Below are 16,985 nucleotides of genomic sequence, written 5' to 3'. Positions count from 1 at the left end.
TAAAAAAAAACGGACAGAGTGACCTTGCTGGAATGAAGTCTGACACAACAGGCACCGGTGTCGGGTTTTTATATAGCACCGTTTTCTGCCTAATTGGTTGACATTCCTAATGCCGTGCAATTACAGACTTTGTCATATTTTTAAATTATTTTGGAGCTATAAAGTTCATTTCGACCAGGAGAGAAACCGCTGACCGATATTTAAGCGACACCTTTTCAGGAAAGCGTCGTCCTCGCACAATGGCTCCATTCATTTCGAAGCAGCTAATTAGCCACATGGTTTAAAAACCGCTCCCCCCCCCCCCGTCGTATTTGGTTTCCCGCGACGCCCGCGAGCTCCACGTGGCCGGCCCGGCGTGCGCGCGCTCCCGAGCGGCGACGGCGAGCAGCCGGCTCGCCTTTAAAGAGCTGCTGGGTGCGACGGCCGGACCGGAGGCGCGGGGCCGAGGCCGCCGGCGAGGCAGGTGCCGGGGAGGAAGGCAGCGGCGCGGGTGGGTCAGCCGCCTGACGCTCTGGACGGGACCCCCGCCATCTGGAACCGGGCACCAAAATACGGCGTGCAGGTGCGCGGACTTGCTCGCAGCCTGGTTTCCTCCCCTCCCTCCCCAGGCGTTCAGCGAAGAAGAGTTAATGTTCTTAATCCGGTACTTTAGGACCCTTTCTATCTCCGGATTTAGCCAATACTTAAATGAATAATCATCTCTGCTGGAAAGAAATCGCAGGGATTATTTCCGCGACTTCCCTCCGACGGCCGTGGCAACCCGCTTCTCTCCCTAATGGGTCGCAACCGGCCGCTTTTCCCTTAAAATGCTTCCATTATCTCCCACGGTGGGAAAGCGAAGCCGGCGAAGCGCGGGAGACCTCGCGCCGCGTTAGGGCTTACGGAGCGGGGGGGAACGCGGTGGTGGGCCGCTCTCTCCGGGACTGCGAAGGGCAGAACGCCGCAGGAGGGGGCCGGTGGCGAGCGGCCGGAGCTCAGCCGGCGACCTGCGCGGCGCTGGGGGGGAAAAATCGGCTGGAGGTCGGCTCTTCCCACCCAGCGGGCACGTGGTGCCAAACCGAACCCCCTCCTGCCGCGCCGGGGGGGGAGGTGGGCTCCCCGGGGAGCCCACGGGGCCGCGGGTGGGCGACGCCACGCCGCGCGCTCCCGCGGCCTCGAGGCGCGCACGCCGACGCCGAGCCGGTACACCGGCCTCGCGTGGAGACGTGGCACTTGCGCTTTTGTTTTTTTTCCTTCGTCGTCTTCTTCCCCTTCCTTTCAACGGCAAAGTCCGGCTTTGCCACTTTCAGCTCCGTTTAAATGGCTTTTGCACACAACTGGCTCGCAAACGGCCCTTTCATAAGATATTTGGCGAGCCGCTTAGTACTCGGTGCTACTTTTTTTCTGTAGAAAAAAATGTGAACTTTGCTTTTTTCCTGATTTAATGCCACTCTTAATGTCTTTTTTTTTTTTTTTTTATTAAATCCTTTCTTTCGCTTTTGATCTTATTTATAGCTGAGCCACTGGTCATATGGAAACTATTATTGTATAGCATGGAGATGAAAGACTTCGGTGCAGTTAAATAAGAGTGAATAATTTGGACCAATAATACACACATACAGTGAGAGACCATTTGTGTCAGAGTGCCCTGTGCTGTTCCCTTTTTAATATAGCGTTAGAGGTTTATAAGGGCTTTGCACAAATCTGCTTTCTGTCAGACTTATAAATTTTGACAATATTGAACACATGTTAACATGCATCACCTTACAACTTTCTTGCCGCGTGTTTTTATTTATCTAATTGGATAACACAAGGTCATCATTTTTAAAAGGACAAAGCTTGTTGCTTGTTGCATTTGTTCACGATACGGGCAAGTTAGGAATAATCTCTTCTTAACCGTAGCCCAAAGCCGTGGTCCAGGCTATAGGTAATAGTTTTTCCTTTGTATTTAGAAAGTTAACGGTACGCGTGAAGGCCGGCTCTCAGCATGAGAGGGGTTAACTGTAAGGAAAGGGGTGCAACGCTCATAACTTCATAGGAAACCTTTCCCCATTCTTTACAGTTTATGTCTGCTCCTTACCATGCCCGAACTTCAAATGCCCATCTGTGAGCAATAAAAGAAACATTTGTACGACCATTTCTTACCACTGCTCCGGATTCACTTCTGGGTCAGGACGGGGCTTTCCTCGCTCTGGAGGACAAAGTTTCCATCGCCATCTACATGACAGGCGGAGAGAGAGAGAATCCGACCCATTTCAAAACAAAATGCAGCGCTTTGCGGCTGTCAGGTGCAACTGGGATTTCGGGGAGGGGGGGAGGCTTCGGTTCAGAGGCACCAAAACAGCTCTCCGTGTCAGTGGGGTCTGATCGCCACGCGGACACGTTTTCTCTTTCACGTTGACTGAAAACCGAGCGTCTTCCCGGTCCCTCCGCAGGGGACGGGTGACCCCCCGTGTGCCGCGGCACACGGCGAGGGGTGATGCCGGGGAGGGGGGGAGCTGGTGCCCCGGCCCCCGTTCCTCCTGGCCCCCGTGGCAGCGGCTGGGAAGGCACGTTTGGAGAGCGGGGTTTCACTTTTTGGGGGGGCATCCGCGCCCGGAGCAGTGGAGGGGTGGCTTCGGCCAACAGCCTGCTCTGGGGACACTTCTCTGCGGGGGTGATGTTAATAGGCATTGCGTAACGGCCAAATTCAATGCCGTACGTCTTGACGTTGATGAAACAAGCATCTTGGGCAGCAGAACAGTTACTTTTTAAAAAAGAAGGAAAAACGCACTTTGTGGAACAAAGGCGAAACTGTGAATTCCTTCCCGGCATCCCAGCATCGCGTTCTTTATCTGGGTTAACTACACGTATACATCTCCATCAAGAAATGCTGAGTATTCAAGAATTAATTTCCACGTATTTTTTTAAAACAGCTTCCCATTCATGATGAATGCATAGATAGTGCGGGTAATCTGGAATACGTACAGGCTAGCATAACCAGAAAAACCTGACGTTTGTACTGAGTACCTGTTACCGTATATAAAAATGAAAATGCAAAGGTAAGAGAAGTCAAGGTCTAGCCTTCTTCCAGCTATTGAAGTTTTTAAAATGCCATAGAAGACTAATGCAAGTGTGAATTCAGGCATCATCTGTCCAGGTTTTCGTGCCGTGTCCATCAGCCTAGTACCTGCGTGCCTCCAAAGAGACCTGCGCTGGAAGGTCCGCAAAACAATTTTGATCCTTACTCTGGGATCAGCCTTCTCTGTACCAGTATTTATTTATCTTCCAGAAGCCTTTTTAACCTTAATAGCCAAAACCCCACCGGACTGGGGCTTCTCATGGTTTTTCCCTTTGGCGGAATTATCGCAAGCAGACTGTACCTCACACCCGAGTATGCACACGTGTGCTTGGGTACCTCTGTGTGCCTGAGCTGGTGACTGCGAAGGGGAGGTTAAGGCAGACGTTTGCACACCAACAGCAAAGCCCGCTTATACCTCCCGTGCACATTTTAGGATTTGTTCTTTGTTGGGGTTTTTTTTCCACTCCAATCTGCTGAGTGCTGCAGTAGGGGGCTGTTTAAAGAGATGGAAATAAATAAAATATTAATAGAACTTCAAAGTGAGTTTGATTCTCTAAAGATAAGTTTTATTTATAATCTACACTCCCAGGCTGGGGGGAATGATTCATATCTTCGCTCCACCTCAGGGTAGAGCTGTTGTTTGTATAACAGACAAACCGGCGGCGCTGCTGGCTGCGGAGGGAGGGGGAAGCAGAAAATGCAGCATCTTCTGTGTCCCTGGTGGTGCCGGGAGCTGCCCACACCCCAGGCTCGCAGGCGTTGCTGCTTTCAGTCCCTAAGGCTTTCTATAGGACAGGCTTTATTTCAGTAAGTCACATCCCTGCGTCCCCTGGCAGGTGGTGGGTTTCGGCCGCGTTCGGCAGCGTGGCGGTGCTCTTGAAGGTCCTGAGCTCTTGGTGGTTGGGTGGAAAGCCCTGATGACATTTAAAGGAAAAAAGGAAATGATATTTAAGGAGAAAAGGAAATGATGTTTAAAGAGAGAAGTAAGTGGCCAGCCCATTTTAGGGGACATCTGAGGCCTGAAGTTTGCTGTAAAAGCAGTCGTTTGGGTACCCATGCAGGCCAGAGCATCCCGTGGGCGGGGGAGACGTGGTGGTGTGGTGAAAACCACAGCGCTGCCAGAAGCCGGCCCTCGTAGTCCTCTGCTTGTGGAAGTACTTGGTGTGGGTTAGTTTTGGGCTTTTACTATAGATACCTGTGTGTGCACGTACGCACACATGCAAAGGTGTTTGTAGCCTGGTAGAGTTGGAGTTGAAGTCTTCTGTGTCTCAGAAAATACACTATGTGAGGGGAACAAAGTGATGGGGGCTGCCTGAATCTTCTTGCAAACGATTGGAACTGGAGAAATAAACTATCCAGGAAAACACGCTATGGAAAGGCCGTTGCAAGGTGGTGGTTCGTGTAACCGTGGAGTTAGAAAGCGTCGGTGTATCGGAGCAGCCCCCTCGCTGTGGCACGGGGAGGATCGTGGGTGGGAGGGGTGCTGCAGCCGGAGCTCCATCCCATCTCGGGGTGCCTGCCTCCCATGCAGGGAGAGGGGAAAATGGGCTTGAAGTCAATCACAGTGGATAAGAAGTGGTCTTTCTTTCATGCAGGGATGGTTGTAGGTTGGGCAGGCTCGCTAAGCATGCCTGGAATTTGCCAGTTGGCAGGGAAAAAAGCTGCAAATCTCAACAAGCAAGATTGATCACATAGTGGGTTGTAAGAAAGAATAAAAGAATTGATAGTTTTTATCATTCAGTTGTGAGCCATAGGTGGTTACCTTCCAGATCTCTTGAGAACCTAAAGGAGAAGAAATGTGAGGAAATCTTTTTTTATTGGAACCAATTTTAAAAATATAAATAGAACTTTATATCAGTATGTCAGCGGTAAAGTGGTGGTGACTTTATGACATGGGGTTTTTTTGCATCTGTATTCAACACTTCAGTTTAGAAATCCTCCAAATCATTAACTTTTGATTATTACCATGTCTGCTTCTTGACGTGGTAAAACAAGGCGTAGTCTTCAAGAAGTCAGGCCAAATAATCAAGGTAGCCAGGTTGTCCCTCTTCAAGCTGGACCACCCAACTGGAGGCATCTCGTGTAGCTCCATAATGGAGGTGGTCCAGGGAAGGAGGTGGGCTGCTCCGGGGCAGGAGCAGGACGGGATGCTTGCCGTCTCCGGGTCGGTCAGTCTGTCTGTCTGTCTGTCCGCCAGCACGGGTCACGGACGGAGGCTGGCAGGAAAAGGGAGGGAGCCAGAGCGAGACGTGGTGTCTGTCACCGCGCATTTACAGCTTCCAGCCGCTCTCGGGAGCTCTGCTCGAAGGGTGGTGGTTGGTTGCCAACCAGAAGTGGTATCATATGTTTCTTTGTCTTCATAGGCCTCAAAACGAAATGGTTTAATGGTTTTTGTCTTTTGTAGAATCACAGAAAAATGTAGATCAGAGGGGACTCGTGGAGGTGGCCGGGGTGAAACCCCTGCTCACGGTGGGGCCAGACGGGGAGTGGGGTCCAGCTCCCAAGCTAGGTCGGTTGCCCAGGGTCTGAGCTGGGTATCGCTGGGGATGGAGCAGGACAGCCTGTTTCACTAGGCGTTTTCTTTCATAGGTGCGGGGAAAAAGTACTTTTTCTCCTCAGAATGATGTCAGCGGGACTTCATTGTGTTTTCTGCATTGGGATTTGAGGAAGTGGAACTGCTGAGCTCTAAGCGCCCCGTAACAACTGATTCTCTCTTAAAACTGAATAATGCTGGTTCCAGTCTTTTCTTAGTATCTCATGTTTTAAAAATTATAACATCTCAAAAAAGAGAGAGTTTTTGTCTCTGCTATTTTACACTTGCTTTCGGTTATTTGCATTTCGTCTAGTAGTAAAAGATTTTCTCAAGTTCCCCTTGGCAGGATTCCCTTTTATCTTTCTTACTGCGGTCTCGACTTGCTGTTAACAATTATCCTATATTATCTTGTAAGTCTGATCAGAAACATCCCTCCATCTTTTTATCTGCCCGAGAACTTACTTTTTGAGTGTAAAGAGCGATTTACAGTTCTCTGTGGGGTTTATCGCCCTTTTGGCTCGAGCGTTAGGGGACGTACGCACCTGAGGAGGTGGAGCGCTGAGTTTTCCGTGCGGACACGCTGTCTGTCTGTCCTTGCAGATGTCTGTCGGTACCTCTCCGGCTCGGAGCGCAGCCAGCCGGAGCTGCCGTGCAGGACCGGGGAGGCAGCGCCAGCGTTGCCGCTCCGGGTGCTTTTATATCAAAGCAACTTCTGACAGTTTTGCTCTTCAGACGCGTAACTCTTCTCGGCGGTCTCCTTTATTTAATGAAGGAGCAACCCTGCTCCGCAGAGTGTGTCTGTGAGCCACGTAGAGGAGAGGAACGGATGCGTTTCCATCGCGCCTGTGCTGTCAGCTCCGATGATGGCATTACTGGAGTGTTTAATAAAACCTTTATTGGTATATTACCCGGAGTCACGGCGTTGGCAGGGACGGCGCCCCTTTGGGTTTAGGACTCAGTGGTTGATGAAATCCAGCGAGCGCTAATTTGGACGGGGCTTCTTGTTTTGGAAAGGCAGGTGACACGTTATTATGTTTGGGGGGAGCGGGGGCCGTGCCGCTCGCTGCCGCAGCTCCCGCTGTCAGAGGCTTAGCCGGCATTACGGTGAAAAAAAATGGCAGGCCTGCGAATCTGATCCCCCAAAATGAAAGCCGAATGCCAAATTGAAATTCCTGCAGGATTTCCGATAGCAATGGGGGAATTGAGAAGCCCACAATTAAGCATATGGGCATTAAGATAATTGTCAGATCTGTTGGCGGACATGATAGAAGACAGATGGGTAGGAATCGGCGCGCTCGGCTGCGGCACCCTGGGAGACAATTTGACATTCTACCTGCCTGAGCTGCTCTGCCGCGGTTGTCACAAGGCGTGCGGCGTGGCATCCTCCCGGGCGGCGCGCGCGGTGTGCGCGGTGTGCGCGCGCGGTGCGCGCCCGTACGGGCCGTCTGCGCCCTCTAGTGAAACGCAGCCCGGTGCCGTGCCTCACCGTCCCCATCCCTCTCCTGGGGTCCCCAGGATTTGGGGTTCTGCCGGCCGGCCTCACCGCTGCCTCTCTCCTCACCGGCAGGTCGGAGCCCACCGCGAGGACGGGGTCAGCCTCCGCGGGAGCCACTCGCTCGTGCCAAACCAGGTCCCCGTCCCCCAGCTGCCCGTCCAGTCCGCCACGTCCCCGGATCTGAACCCGCCCCAGGACCCGTACAGGGGTGAGTACCGCCCGCCTGGCAAGCCCGTCCCGGCACGCAGCATCCCCAAACGCGCGGCCGGGACGGCGGTGACCGGGCTGGAGGGATGAGGCGTCCGAGCTCCTGGTCGCGGGGACGCTGGAGACCGTAACGCAGCGCGGGGCATGGCGGGGACAGCAGGGCAGAGCCTCTTTGCTAATGCAGCTCTGCTCTCTGAATTGCTACAGCTAGAAGTGTGCAGGCAGCTTGCTTCTGGACAGTGAGCTTTGATACCAGGACTGCTTTAAGCAGCAAAATTAAGAGTGTAGAAAACACTGCAGGACGCATGGCAAAAAGCTGTGTGCGTAAGGTGAGACTCAGACCCACAGATTTTCCACCACCTTTACGGTTCTGCCTGTGGGAAGGATGGCACCGGCGTGCCTCTCCTTGGCTCACAAGATGTGTTGCACTGTCCTAAGCCTGGCAGACTCCTCTGCAGGGTTATTGGAAAGCAGGCCTGGAGCTAACCGAACCCCGAGGACATCGGGGGTCTGTTGTTATTCGTAGAGGCAGCTGATCTTCCCATTAAAGTGAGAAAGAAAGAGCCCAAACTATTATAAGGTCTTGTCCATTCATTGCAGCTGAGGTATTTTGATTATTTTGAGAATGGCATATTAAAGATCCTTTTTTAAGGTGAAGGAAAAGTTACGTAGTGATTGAACAACAAGAGTAGCAGCTAGGCATCCTGTGCCCCCTTCCACGGCTACCTAACAGCTGGAAATGCGGGTCTGGGCAAGATCACAAGCTCTCTGTCCGTTTGTAGAATGCAGATAATGTCATCTGCTAACAGGTAGCGGGTGTCCAGAACTCCTTCAGATGCAGAAATCAAATTTGTTCTAGGAGTTCAAAGTCTTACTTTCTTCCTAAATCCTTGCTTGCAGAAGCAGCTCAGGGTAAGGGCTGGTGCACGTGCCAGCTCCCCACTCAGAGCAAGATGCGTGGGTCCTGTGATCACGGTCCCCGGTGCCGTTCAGCTGATGTTTCGTAGACAGCGAGTCCTCATCTGTTCCTAAAGGCGGAGGAGCAGAGCTAGACCTCAAAGCCCTGGCCGAACCCCATTTTCAGGAGCTGCCACCCCCACACCTGGCTCTGCCGGGGCTGTGCCCGCGGGTCACCCTTCGCTGGGGACGGAGGACACAGACCCAGACCATTCAGGCATTGGCTTAAGCACTGCTTGACAGCTCGTCCGTGTGTTTTCTCGCAGGCATGCCAACTGGACTGCAAGGGCAGAGCGTCTCTTCGGGTAGCTCCGAAATCAAATCTGACGACGAGGGAGATGAAAACCTCCAGGACACAAAGTCTTCTGAGGACAAGAAACTAGAGGATGACAAGAAGGATATCAAATCAATTACTAGGTCAAGATCTAGGTAACAGTATATAATAGTGTCGCTTCATTTAATTCCTTTACTGGATTTCGATGAAGTGAACAGAACAGGAGGAAACTATGAGGTTTTTTCCTGGCAGGTAAAACCACAGCCTAAGTGGAATGGCATGGCTGTTCTGGCAGTACCGAGTACCTTTCTGGTACCTCTACTCCAGGACATCCTCAAATTGGAACAATTCACAAATTTGGACACTGAGCAAGTTCTCCACAACCTGTAAAGAAATTGCTTTACGCTAAAATGTATGAACTAGGCTGTTATTCCTCTCTGCCTATGCTTGCAAATTGGAATACAGTATGGATTTTCATCTCTTTAAAAATATGCCTAACAGCTGATCACACCTGCACCTGAACTAACAAACCGTATGCTTTTCTTTTACCTCTGAAATAAAATTGTCATTCCCAGTCCTCAATTTCGGTAAATCTCTAGGGCTCCCTAGGTTTAAGCAGAGGGTTTAGAGGTCTTTACTTTACTTGTTCGGCATATTCTTTATAAATTTTTGGAACGTATTAGTGAAGTTGTAGCTGGATTTTATCATCTGGGAGCTCACGCCCACGGTGAACATGAACAATGTCTATGGGTGCTGCAAACGTGAACCTGAGCAAGGGACAGGCTTTACTTCTGTCCCTTGGATTTCACCTGCCTCGCCTGCATGTCACCCCAGGGCCCGAGGTACAGCTCAGGACTGCAGGTACTCCTCGGCATCAGTCGAGTCCCAAGCTATGCAGCAAAAAGCCCAGTAAAGCTGAAATCCAGGCACAACCCTGCTTCGTTCAGGGGATTTTTTTTAAAGATGGAATGGCAGTGTCCTTCTGCCTTTTCTCCTTCCACGCCTGGTTCTCTGTATAAAAACCGAGCCGAGGTAAGAAGCGTCTGAGCAGACGGGCTCCCCCCGAGAGAGCGCCGAGACTCAGACCTCTCAGGCTGGCGCCCGCCGGTGTTTAAAACATTAATTACATTCACGTCTCTTATGACTGGAGAAAATAGATGGCACTCGAGATTTTCTCTGAATAAATGTGTTGAAGTAACCATATGTAGAAGTGAGGCTTTCATGTGCGTTTACGATATGGTAAGAAGGAGGCACCTTTATGCTGATGCGAGGTGATCGTGGTTCTTGTTAATTCAACAAATACTCTGTCGCTTATGCATATTTATATGTGCTTTGAAGCTTTTGTAGGCTAACATTTTTGCTTTTAACACGCTTGCAGCTTTAAACGGTTACTCCTGATACTTAGTTATATGTCTAAATCCATGTTATTAGTGCTGCTGAAAATTTAGATATTTAGTTATATGTCTAATTCCATGTCGTTAGGGCTGCTGAAAATTATTACTCCATTTGCATAACCAATTCAAATTATATAGTGCCAGTGATTCACCAGTGGATGCGTTTTCAATTTCAAATCATCATTTTATCTGGATAGAAAGCAGATTTGTTGCAGAAAGGATGCAGAAGTTCACCCTAGGGCTCTTCACAGCCAGAAATGACTTCCGTGGCTCTCTGCCCGTGGGCGTTTCGGTGCCCCGTGCTCCGTGCCGGGACTGGGGTGCTGCCCACGCCAGCTGCCCGTGGCTCCCCGCTGCCACTGTTAGGGAGGACGGCCGATCCTCCCCTTTGGGAGTAGAGAAAGTTTCTTCCAAACTCCGAATGACAGTCTGCTGAAAGGGAAACGTGTAAACGCACGGCTGTCGTTCTGGCTTGGAAGGCACTGCTGAGGGGCCGGAGCCCGTGGGAGTTGGGTGCTGGCACTGGTGGGAGCGGGGGCAGGTCCCCTCGCCGGTCGGGAACGAGCTCCTCGCTCCTGGGGCGAACCCACAGGCAGCAAAGATGGGAAGTGGGAGCAGTGCAGGGAGCCACCAGCGCGTCCTTTGGGGTGAAAGGGTGACGATGAGCGGAGATTTGCCACGATTTAAAGTGTTGCAGTACTGGCTGTGATAAAACACGTTACTGAAAAAAAGCTGTGTTTTTGCTTCTTTAAAATATCGGAAGTCCTGCCTCGCAGATTGTAAAGCCTCGTTACAAACCAAGGCTTTACTCAGAGTAAAATTCAAGGGGACTGACTTTTGCGCAGGTTTGGTGGAAGGGGAACAGTAAATAAGAATCGTTCAGAAGGTGCCTGTTCGTGAATTGTAGCCGTGCTTTTGGACAAAGTCTCTTGAAAATCTTTGCGCTCCTTATTTTCCACATCATTAGAAAATGATGTATTCCTTTTGTCTCCCAGCAATAACGATGACGAAGACCTGACACCGGAGCAGAAGGCCGAGAGGGAAAAGGAAAGGAGAATGGCCAACAACGCTCGGGAGCGCCTCCGCGTCCGCGACATCAACGAGGCTTTCAAGGAGTTGGGCCGGATGGTGCAGCTCCATCTGAAGAGCGACAAGCCCCAGACCAAGCTCCTGATTTTACACCAGGCTGTGGCTGTCATCCTCAGCTTAGAGCAGCAAGTCAGAGGTCAGTGTGCCGCCGGGTCTCCCTACATCCCTCCCGGGCTTCGGCTGTGCCAAACACGCCTTTCTGGGTTGGGGAAAGCCTGGCCGGGGGCACCGGGTGCCAGGGAGAGCGGCAAGACCTAACCCTCGGCACCCGGAGCCGGCCGGGCACCTCTGAGCAGCCGGGGAGCTTGCGTTCCCCTGCGGCTCCGGCACTGGGAACGCCGGCGTAGGTCCTCGGCAGCCTCGGCACTCTTTACATTCTTCGGCAAGATCCAAATTCAATATTAAGCTTGGCTGCTCCTTAGCAAAGCGCAAACACGGAGGTATTTGCAGAGCTTGTGTACGGAGTCGTGCTGCATTTCGGCGCTCGACCTGACCGAGCTGCGTCCTCCGCTTCAGCCCGCTAAATTCCTGTAGCAGGACTGGAACGAAGAACTGACAACTAATTATTTTAAACGCCCATGCGATGAACCGTAGACCAACCTGGTATAAGAATGTGAATATTTGAAACCGCCTTTTGCTTTAATTCAACAGAAAGAAATCTGAATCCTAAAGCAGCGTGTCTGAAAAGAAGGGAAGAAGAGAAAGTATCTTCAGATCCTCCTCCGCTTTCCCTGGCAGGACCCCACCCTGGGATGGGAGATGCCTCCAATCACATGGGACAGATGTAAAAAAAGGCAAGTTTGTTTTCAGCCATGCCCTGGGAGCCTTCTGCCCCGCACCCGGAGGGGCTGCCCCCGGTCCAGCCCCCCGTCCCAGGGCAGACCGTCCCCCGGGGTGCCGCGCGCGGGGGTGGACGCGCCAGCCCACCCCTTATAAACTGGTTTTCGGGTCGCCCTGCGAGCACGCTTGATTGCCAAGGCAGTGTTCGGGTGGGTTGCTGGAGGAGGGTGTAGGGACGCGCGCAGGCTCGACTCTCCTCGACTGATGAGATTTTTTACTTCTTCCGCAGGTCCAAGTTGCCACATTTCTTCATTTAAGCAAGAGACCACTTCCTTAACAGCTGTATTATCTTAAACCCACATAAACACTTCTCCTTAACCCCTTTTTTGTAATATAAGACAAGTCTGAGTAGTTAAGAATCACAGACGCAAGAGATTTCAGCATTCCCGATTATTAAAACCGAGAAAAAACAAACAAAAAGTGCAACTTGAGGGACGACTCTCTTTAACATATCATGCAGAATGTCTAACGCAGTATGTTACGAGCTGTAAGTGCACAGCCTAGAGACTGAATGGCAATCTTCTCCACACTGTGGGACAATGCATTTGTGCCTAAACTTCTTTTGGAAAAAAAAAAAAAATATAATTAATTTGTAAGTCTGAAAAAAATATTTAATTTAAAATTGTAAACTTGCAATAATGAAAAAGTGTACTTCTGAAGAAAAAAAAATGAGCGTTTTTGTTGGTGTGCTAGACAGCTAGTGTTTATACTTACTGGATATTAAAAGGGAAGCTTTGCTGCCCAGATATTTACAAAACCAGCAAACGTCCTAATGAAAACTGAAGCGATGACATTAGCCATTCCTTAGGGTAGGAGAAACAGATGGATCTTATAGACCTATGACAAATATATATATATAAATATATATATAAATATATATTAAAAATTTAGTGAATATGGTAAGCTTTTGTTCATTTGTTTCAGACTTTTTTGCTCCTGTAAAAAAATAGTACTGATTAACTTTTTTAAAAAGAAGATTTTACTGTAAATAAGGATTTTTTTGTCTTATTTCTGTCCCTCTCCCCTGTTTTTGTTATTGTAACCTGTAGTGCCAACTCTGTCTCTGGAGGGGTAGTGCAGGATGAAACGCTGACCCTGACGTTGCTTCTCATTCATAACTAAAGTAGAGAGTTGTTTCTTCAGTCTTTGGGGAAGACAGGACTTTGGGGCCGGCGGTGTGCCGGCACCCCGGGCGCGGGAGCGAGCCCCGGCCGCCCCGCTGCTCCGCTCGACCCTTTTCTGGGATTTTCAGAGGTACAAGGTTAGAATGCTACAATGTTACCACTGTGCCTTCCAATGTTTATATCATCGGAAACATAACATAATCAAAGTGGCTGTGATTAACGAACCGATTAAAGTGTTACCTATGTGTGTAGCCTAAATAGTGTGCAGTGAGGCGTTGCTGAATACATGGTCAGATTTGGGGGGGGGGGGGGACGACACACACCATCGCGGGGGAAAATTGCAAGTAGTGTGACAGATTTGATCGACTTCTTTTTCTGTTGTTCTTCTCTCGTTTTTAAGTGGATTATTTAAGTGTAGACCACTCGCTGCCTCCTCCTTTCTTTGTGAAATGCCAATTTCGGTCATCATGCAGCATTATAACAAGCCTTATGAGTCCTAAAGCATTAAGTTGCACTTTCTCGAGGAGGGGTGGTAGTACAGTATTTCTCTGGCCAGTACGAATGAAGTTTTTACTTAACATATTTAATAGTAACATAGCTCAAACTATGGCACAGCAGCTCATCAGATAACTAGCTTTGAAGTCTGGGCACAATTGAACCAACTTCCATAGTGAATCTTAATAACGATTGACTTTGGTGTACAGTACGATTAACAGATAGTGCTCCTAGTTAAGTATTTGTCAGCATCCTTTTGTCTCTAATTCCAGTTTCTATTTTTACAGCCACACCAACCTGGCATGTATTTTAAATAAAATCTCCCTGTTCGAGTAGATTTTCCACCTATCAACACTGAATAAATGCCATAAATCCATCAAACGGTCTAAATGTTCCATCTGTTCTCCTGTTTTGCCAGTTATATAGTAATGAAAAATACATTTGTAAATTTTATGCAACAAATGGCAAACGTATCATTATTTTGAAATTGTGTATGTAAAAGTTATATTTTTACATGTAGACTCTTGTTATTATGTGTTTTAATACATTGTATCAGTTTTTTTGTTTATAAAAATCTGTGTGGTTGAAAAAAAGTCTCATTTAAATGAAATAGTGAGATACAAGAATCTGAATTTTATGTTTGTTTCTGAAAACGTAAAGAACAAATATGATAGTTACCACGTGCTCACCTTCGACATCCCCATACCCATTTGGATTAGCTGTGTGCGTGCTGAAAACTGTAAATATGTTCAGTAGCGATAAAACTTTCAATGTTTTGATTTGTCGATAAGTTTCTCAAATGTGGAGGTGGATTCAACTGCTAGAGCAGACGCTAGAGGAGACCACACTAAGGCTTAATTCCGAGTTACAGAGGCTTATTGCAGGAGAAACGCTGGACTTGGAGCAGGCCTGGTTTATCTGAGAGGGGGTCTAATAAAGCTTGAGCCCACCCGGCGCTAACGACGGCCAGTGGTCCCCTCGGCAGGCCGGAGGGCTCTGCTGCTCCGAGCCGCGCGGGTTGTCCCTCTGGATGGCGTGAAGAGCACGATGCCGATGAACAAGCCATATATTTTTTTCCAGGAGACCTCAGACCCGGTGGACCACACTCGGTTTCGGTCTGTCCGAGTGCACCACTCGATCGGGGTAGGGACCGGCAAGGAGATCATCGCCGAGATGCTGAGGACTGTGCTTCTGATAAACGATGTAAAAAAAAAAAAAAAAAAAATTATAAGACCAACTTCATGTTTATTTAAAACAATCTGTGGACAGAAAATAAATGACGAGTTTAGTTTCTGGAACTTAAAGAGAAAGAAAAAGCTTTTCTTGTTCCGCTCGCACTCGGCTCGCTGAACTCGAGGAGCAGCTCGGGGCCGTGCCGCGGGACGGATGCCGGCGGCGCGCTGCGGGCGCTCCCAGGCTTGCAGTCCCTCCTTTGCGCAGGATGCGCCCTCGTCCGTCCTGGATTTAAGAACTGAGGATCCTGGCCGGCTTCTGCTCCAGACGAGGCAAGATTTAAAAACAAAAACGCCCCACGAGCGTGTAATCCTTCATTTTTTCCGTTATTTCCCAGCCCAGGTAAGGTGTGCGCATCTCGAGCTGCCTTTCTCCGAGGGGATTGAGCTGATGATACTTAGTGAAAGCGGTGAAGGTTTTAGAAAGCTGTACCCTGTGGTAATAAAACCGGGCTAAGAAACTCGCAAAGAAAGAAATAAAATACTGAATTAGCAGCTTTTTCTGAACTGATCCACCTCCACATTCAAGTAATTTATGAATATGCTGAATAGGGAATCTGTTCATCTAGAACTTTTTTACCATTTGTCTTCTGTGTAGCTGCAAGGAACACTAATGTTTATACAACTGTCAGTCCTACCAGTGATGCAACTTGTACTGATTCAGTCTTCCGAGGTTTTTTGGGTTTTTTTTAGGGTTTTTTTCAGGGGCGGGGCGGGGGGAGGCAACGAAGACGGGTGGTCAGGGAGAGGAGGGGTTCACCTTTGTATCCAATAGGCAGAATATGATCCGTGTCCAAAAGCGAACAATACAGAATATTGCCAGGAATGAAGAGATTTCAGCGGAAACAAGCACAAATAAAAAAATAAAAAATAAATTAAAAAAAAAAAAGAAAAAAAAAGGAAAAAAAAAAAGAAAAAGAAAAAATTAGTCCACTGGTTGACTGGAAAAAAAAACCTAGAGGTGGAATACGATGAATTCCAACACAGCGGGGCACCAGGGCCCGGGGGGGCCCTACCTTTTCGTTTTGTTTTTGTTTTGTTTGTTTGTTTTTTAAAAAACATGTTCTTTCTCATGGGACTTGAAGTTGATTCATATTTGTGCAGTGCTGGTTTGACCATACTCATTTCAAGTATTATAGACTTATGTAATGGTGAAAATATATGAACTGTGGCCTTTTTCATTCTTGTTACTTGTGATGCAATTAAGTGAAGATAAGAAAAAAAAAAAAGCAGAGATTTACCATGTATCAGTGCCTGGCTTTTTGTTATAAAGCTTCGTTTGTCTAGTGCTCTTTTTGCTATAAAATAGACTGTAGTACACCCTAGTAGGAAAAAAAAAACTAAATTTAAAAATAAAAAATATATTTGGCTTATTTTTCACAGGAGCAATCCTTTTATACCATGAATATTACGGAAAAAAAAAAAATTGTCAGATTCTGAATATTTCTTCTTTGTAGATTTTTGGAATCATTCTGAGTAAAAGTTTGTTACTTTATTTTACTATTTAAAAGATGTTATTTTACCATGTGTTATTGAGATGAAACTGTATGGTAGCTTTTTTTTTTTAGTTGTAGGTCGCAACGGGGAAATTTTTGCGACTATACACATAGCTGCAGCAGTAAAAACAAAAAACAGGAAAAAAATGAAAAAAAGGGAAAAATATTAAAAAAAAAAAAAAAGATGAACAGTTACACCTTGTTTTCAATGTGTGGCTGAGTGCCTCGATTTTTTCATGTTTTTGGTGTATTTCTGATTTGTAGAAGTGTCCAAACAGGTTGTGTGCTGGAGTTCCTTCAAGAAGATGACAAGCAAACAAAGACAGCTTGGTGTAGGCCATTACCTGTTTCTCATCTGTAGTTATTCGATGCCGTCATGTACATGACCGTTCTGTAGCAATAAATGTGCCATTTTTATAAACCGTTTCCGACACTTGGGTTTCATTTCATTCCGCATTGCCCATCACCGCCAGGGCCGTCCGGCCGCCGCCGTGCCCCAGCCTGGTTTTGGGGGGGGGTTCTTAGGAGAAGGGGTGCTTTTTTTTTTTTTTTTAATACGTGTCTGCGTTTTGGGTAAAAACCCGTTGTTTCCGTGTGTCCTGGTGTGTGTGCCGTGCCCCGGCGGGGCTCGGTGCTGCGCTGCGCCGGGACCCTGGTGCTGGAGCGGCCGGAGGAGCCGGTGCCGGCGGCCGTGCCGGGCGCTTCGGGCTTTCCCCCGCGGTCGCTTCTTCACTGGCCGGGAACGTTGGCAAAGCGCTTTCCGATCCTCTCGGAGGATGGTGCTGTAAAAAGGCAAGATCATCTTCATT

The 16,985-nt window shown here is 48.5% G+C and overlaps 1 protein-coding gene across 23 annotated transcripts in view; it reads left to right on the top strand.

Moving 5' to 3' along the window:
- Positions 1 to 16,602, top strand: part of TCF4 (transcription factor 4) — a 247,575-nt gene extending 230,973 nt beyond the window's left edge. For 17 of the 23 annotated variants that reach the window (XM_052775821.1, XM_052775820.1, XM_052775819.1 and 14 more), the window contains 5 exons: positions 7,141 to 7,276; positions 8,499 to 8,661; positions 10,896 to 11,125; positions 11,641 to 11,783; positions 12,059 to 16,602. In XM_052775821.1, the coding sequence (XP_052631781.1) occupies positions 7,141 to 7,276; positions 8,499 to 8,661; positions 10,896 to 11,125; positions 11,641 to 11,777 (666 nt within the window). In that variant the 3' untranslated portion in view covers positions 11,778 to 11,783; positions 12,059 to 16,602. The remainder of the gene's footprint in view (positions 1 to 7,140; positions 7,277 to 8,498; positions 8,662 to 10,895; positions 11,126 to 11,640; positions 11,784 to 12,058) is intronic. The other 6 variants (XM_052775813.1, XM_052775818.1, XM_052775812.1 and 3 more) reach the window with 1 other exon arrangement.
- The last annotated feature ends 383 nt before the right edge of the window (positions 16,603 to 16,985 follow it).

The sequence above is a fragment of the Harpia harpyja genome, chromosome Z, assembly GCF_026419915.1.
Source record: "Harpia harpyja isolate bHarHar1 chromosome Z, bHarHar1 primary haplotype, whole genome shotgun sequence".
Taxonomy (NCBI): Eukaryota; Metazoa; Chordata; class Aves; order Accipitriformes; family Accipitridae; genus Harpia; species Harpia harpyja.
Note: the sequence above shows the minus strand (reverse complement) of the source record. Positions and strands in the feature narration are given on the sequence as shown.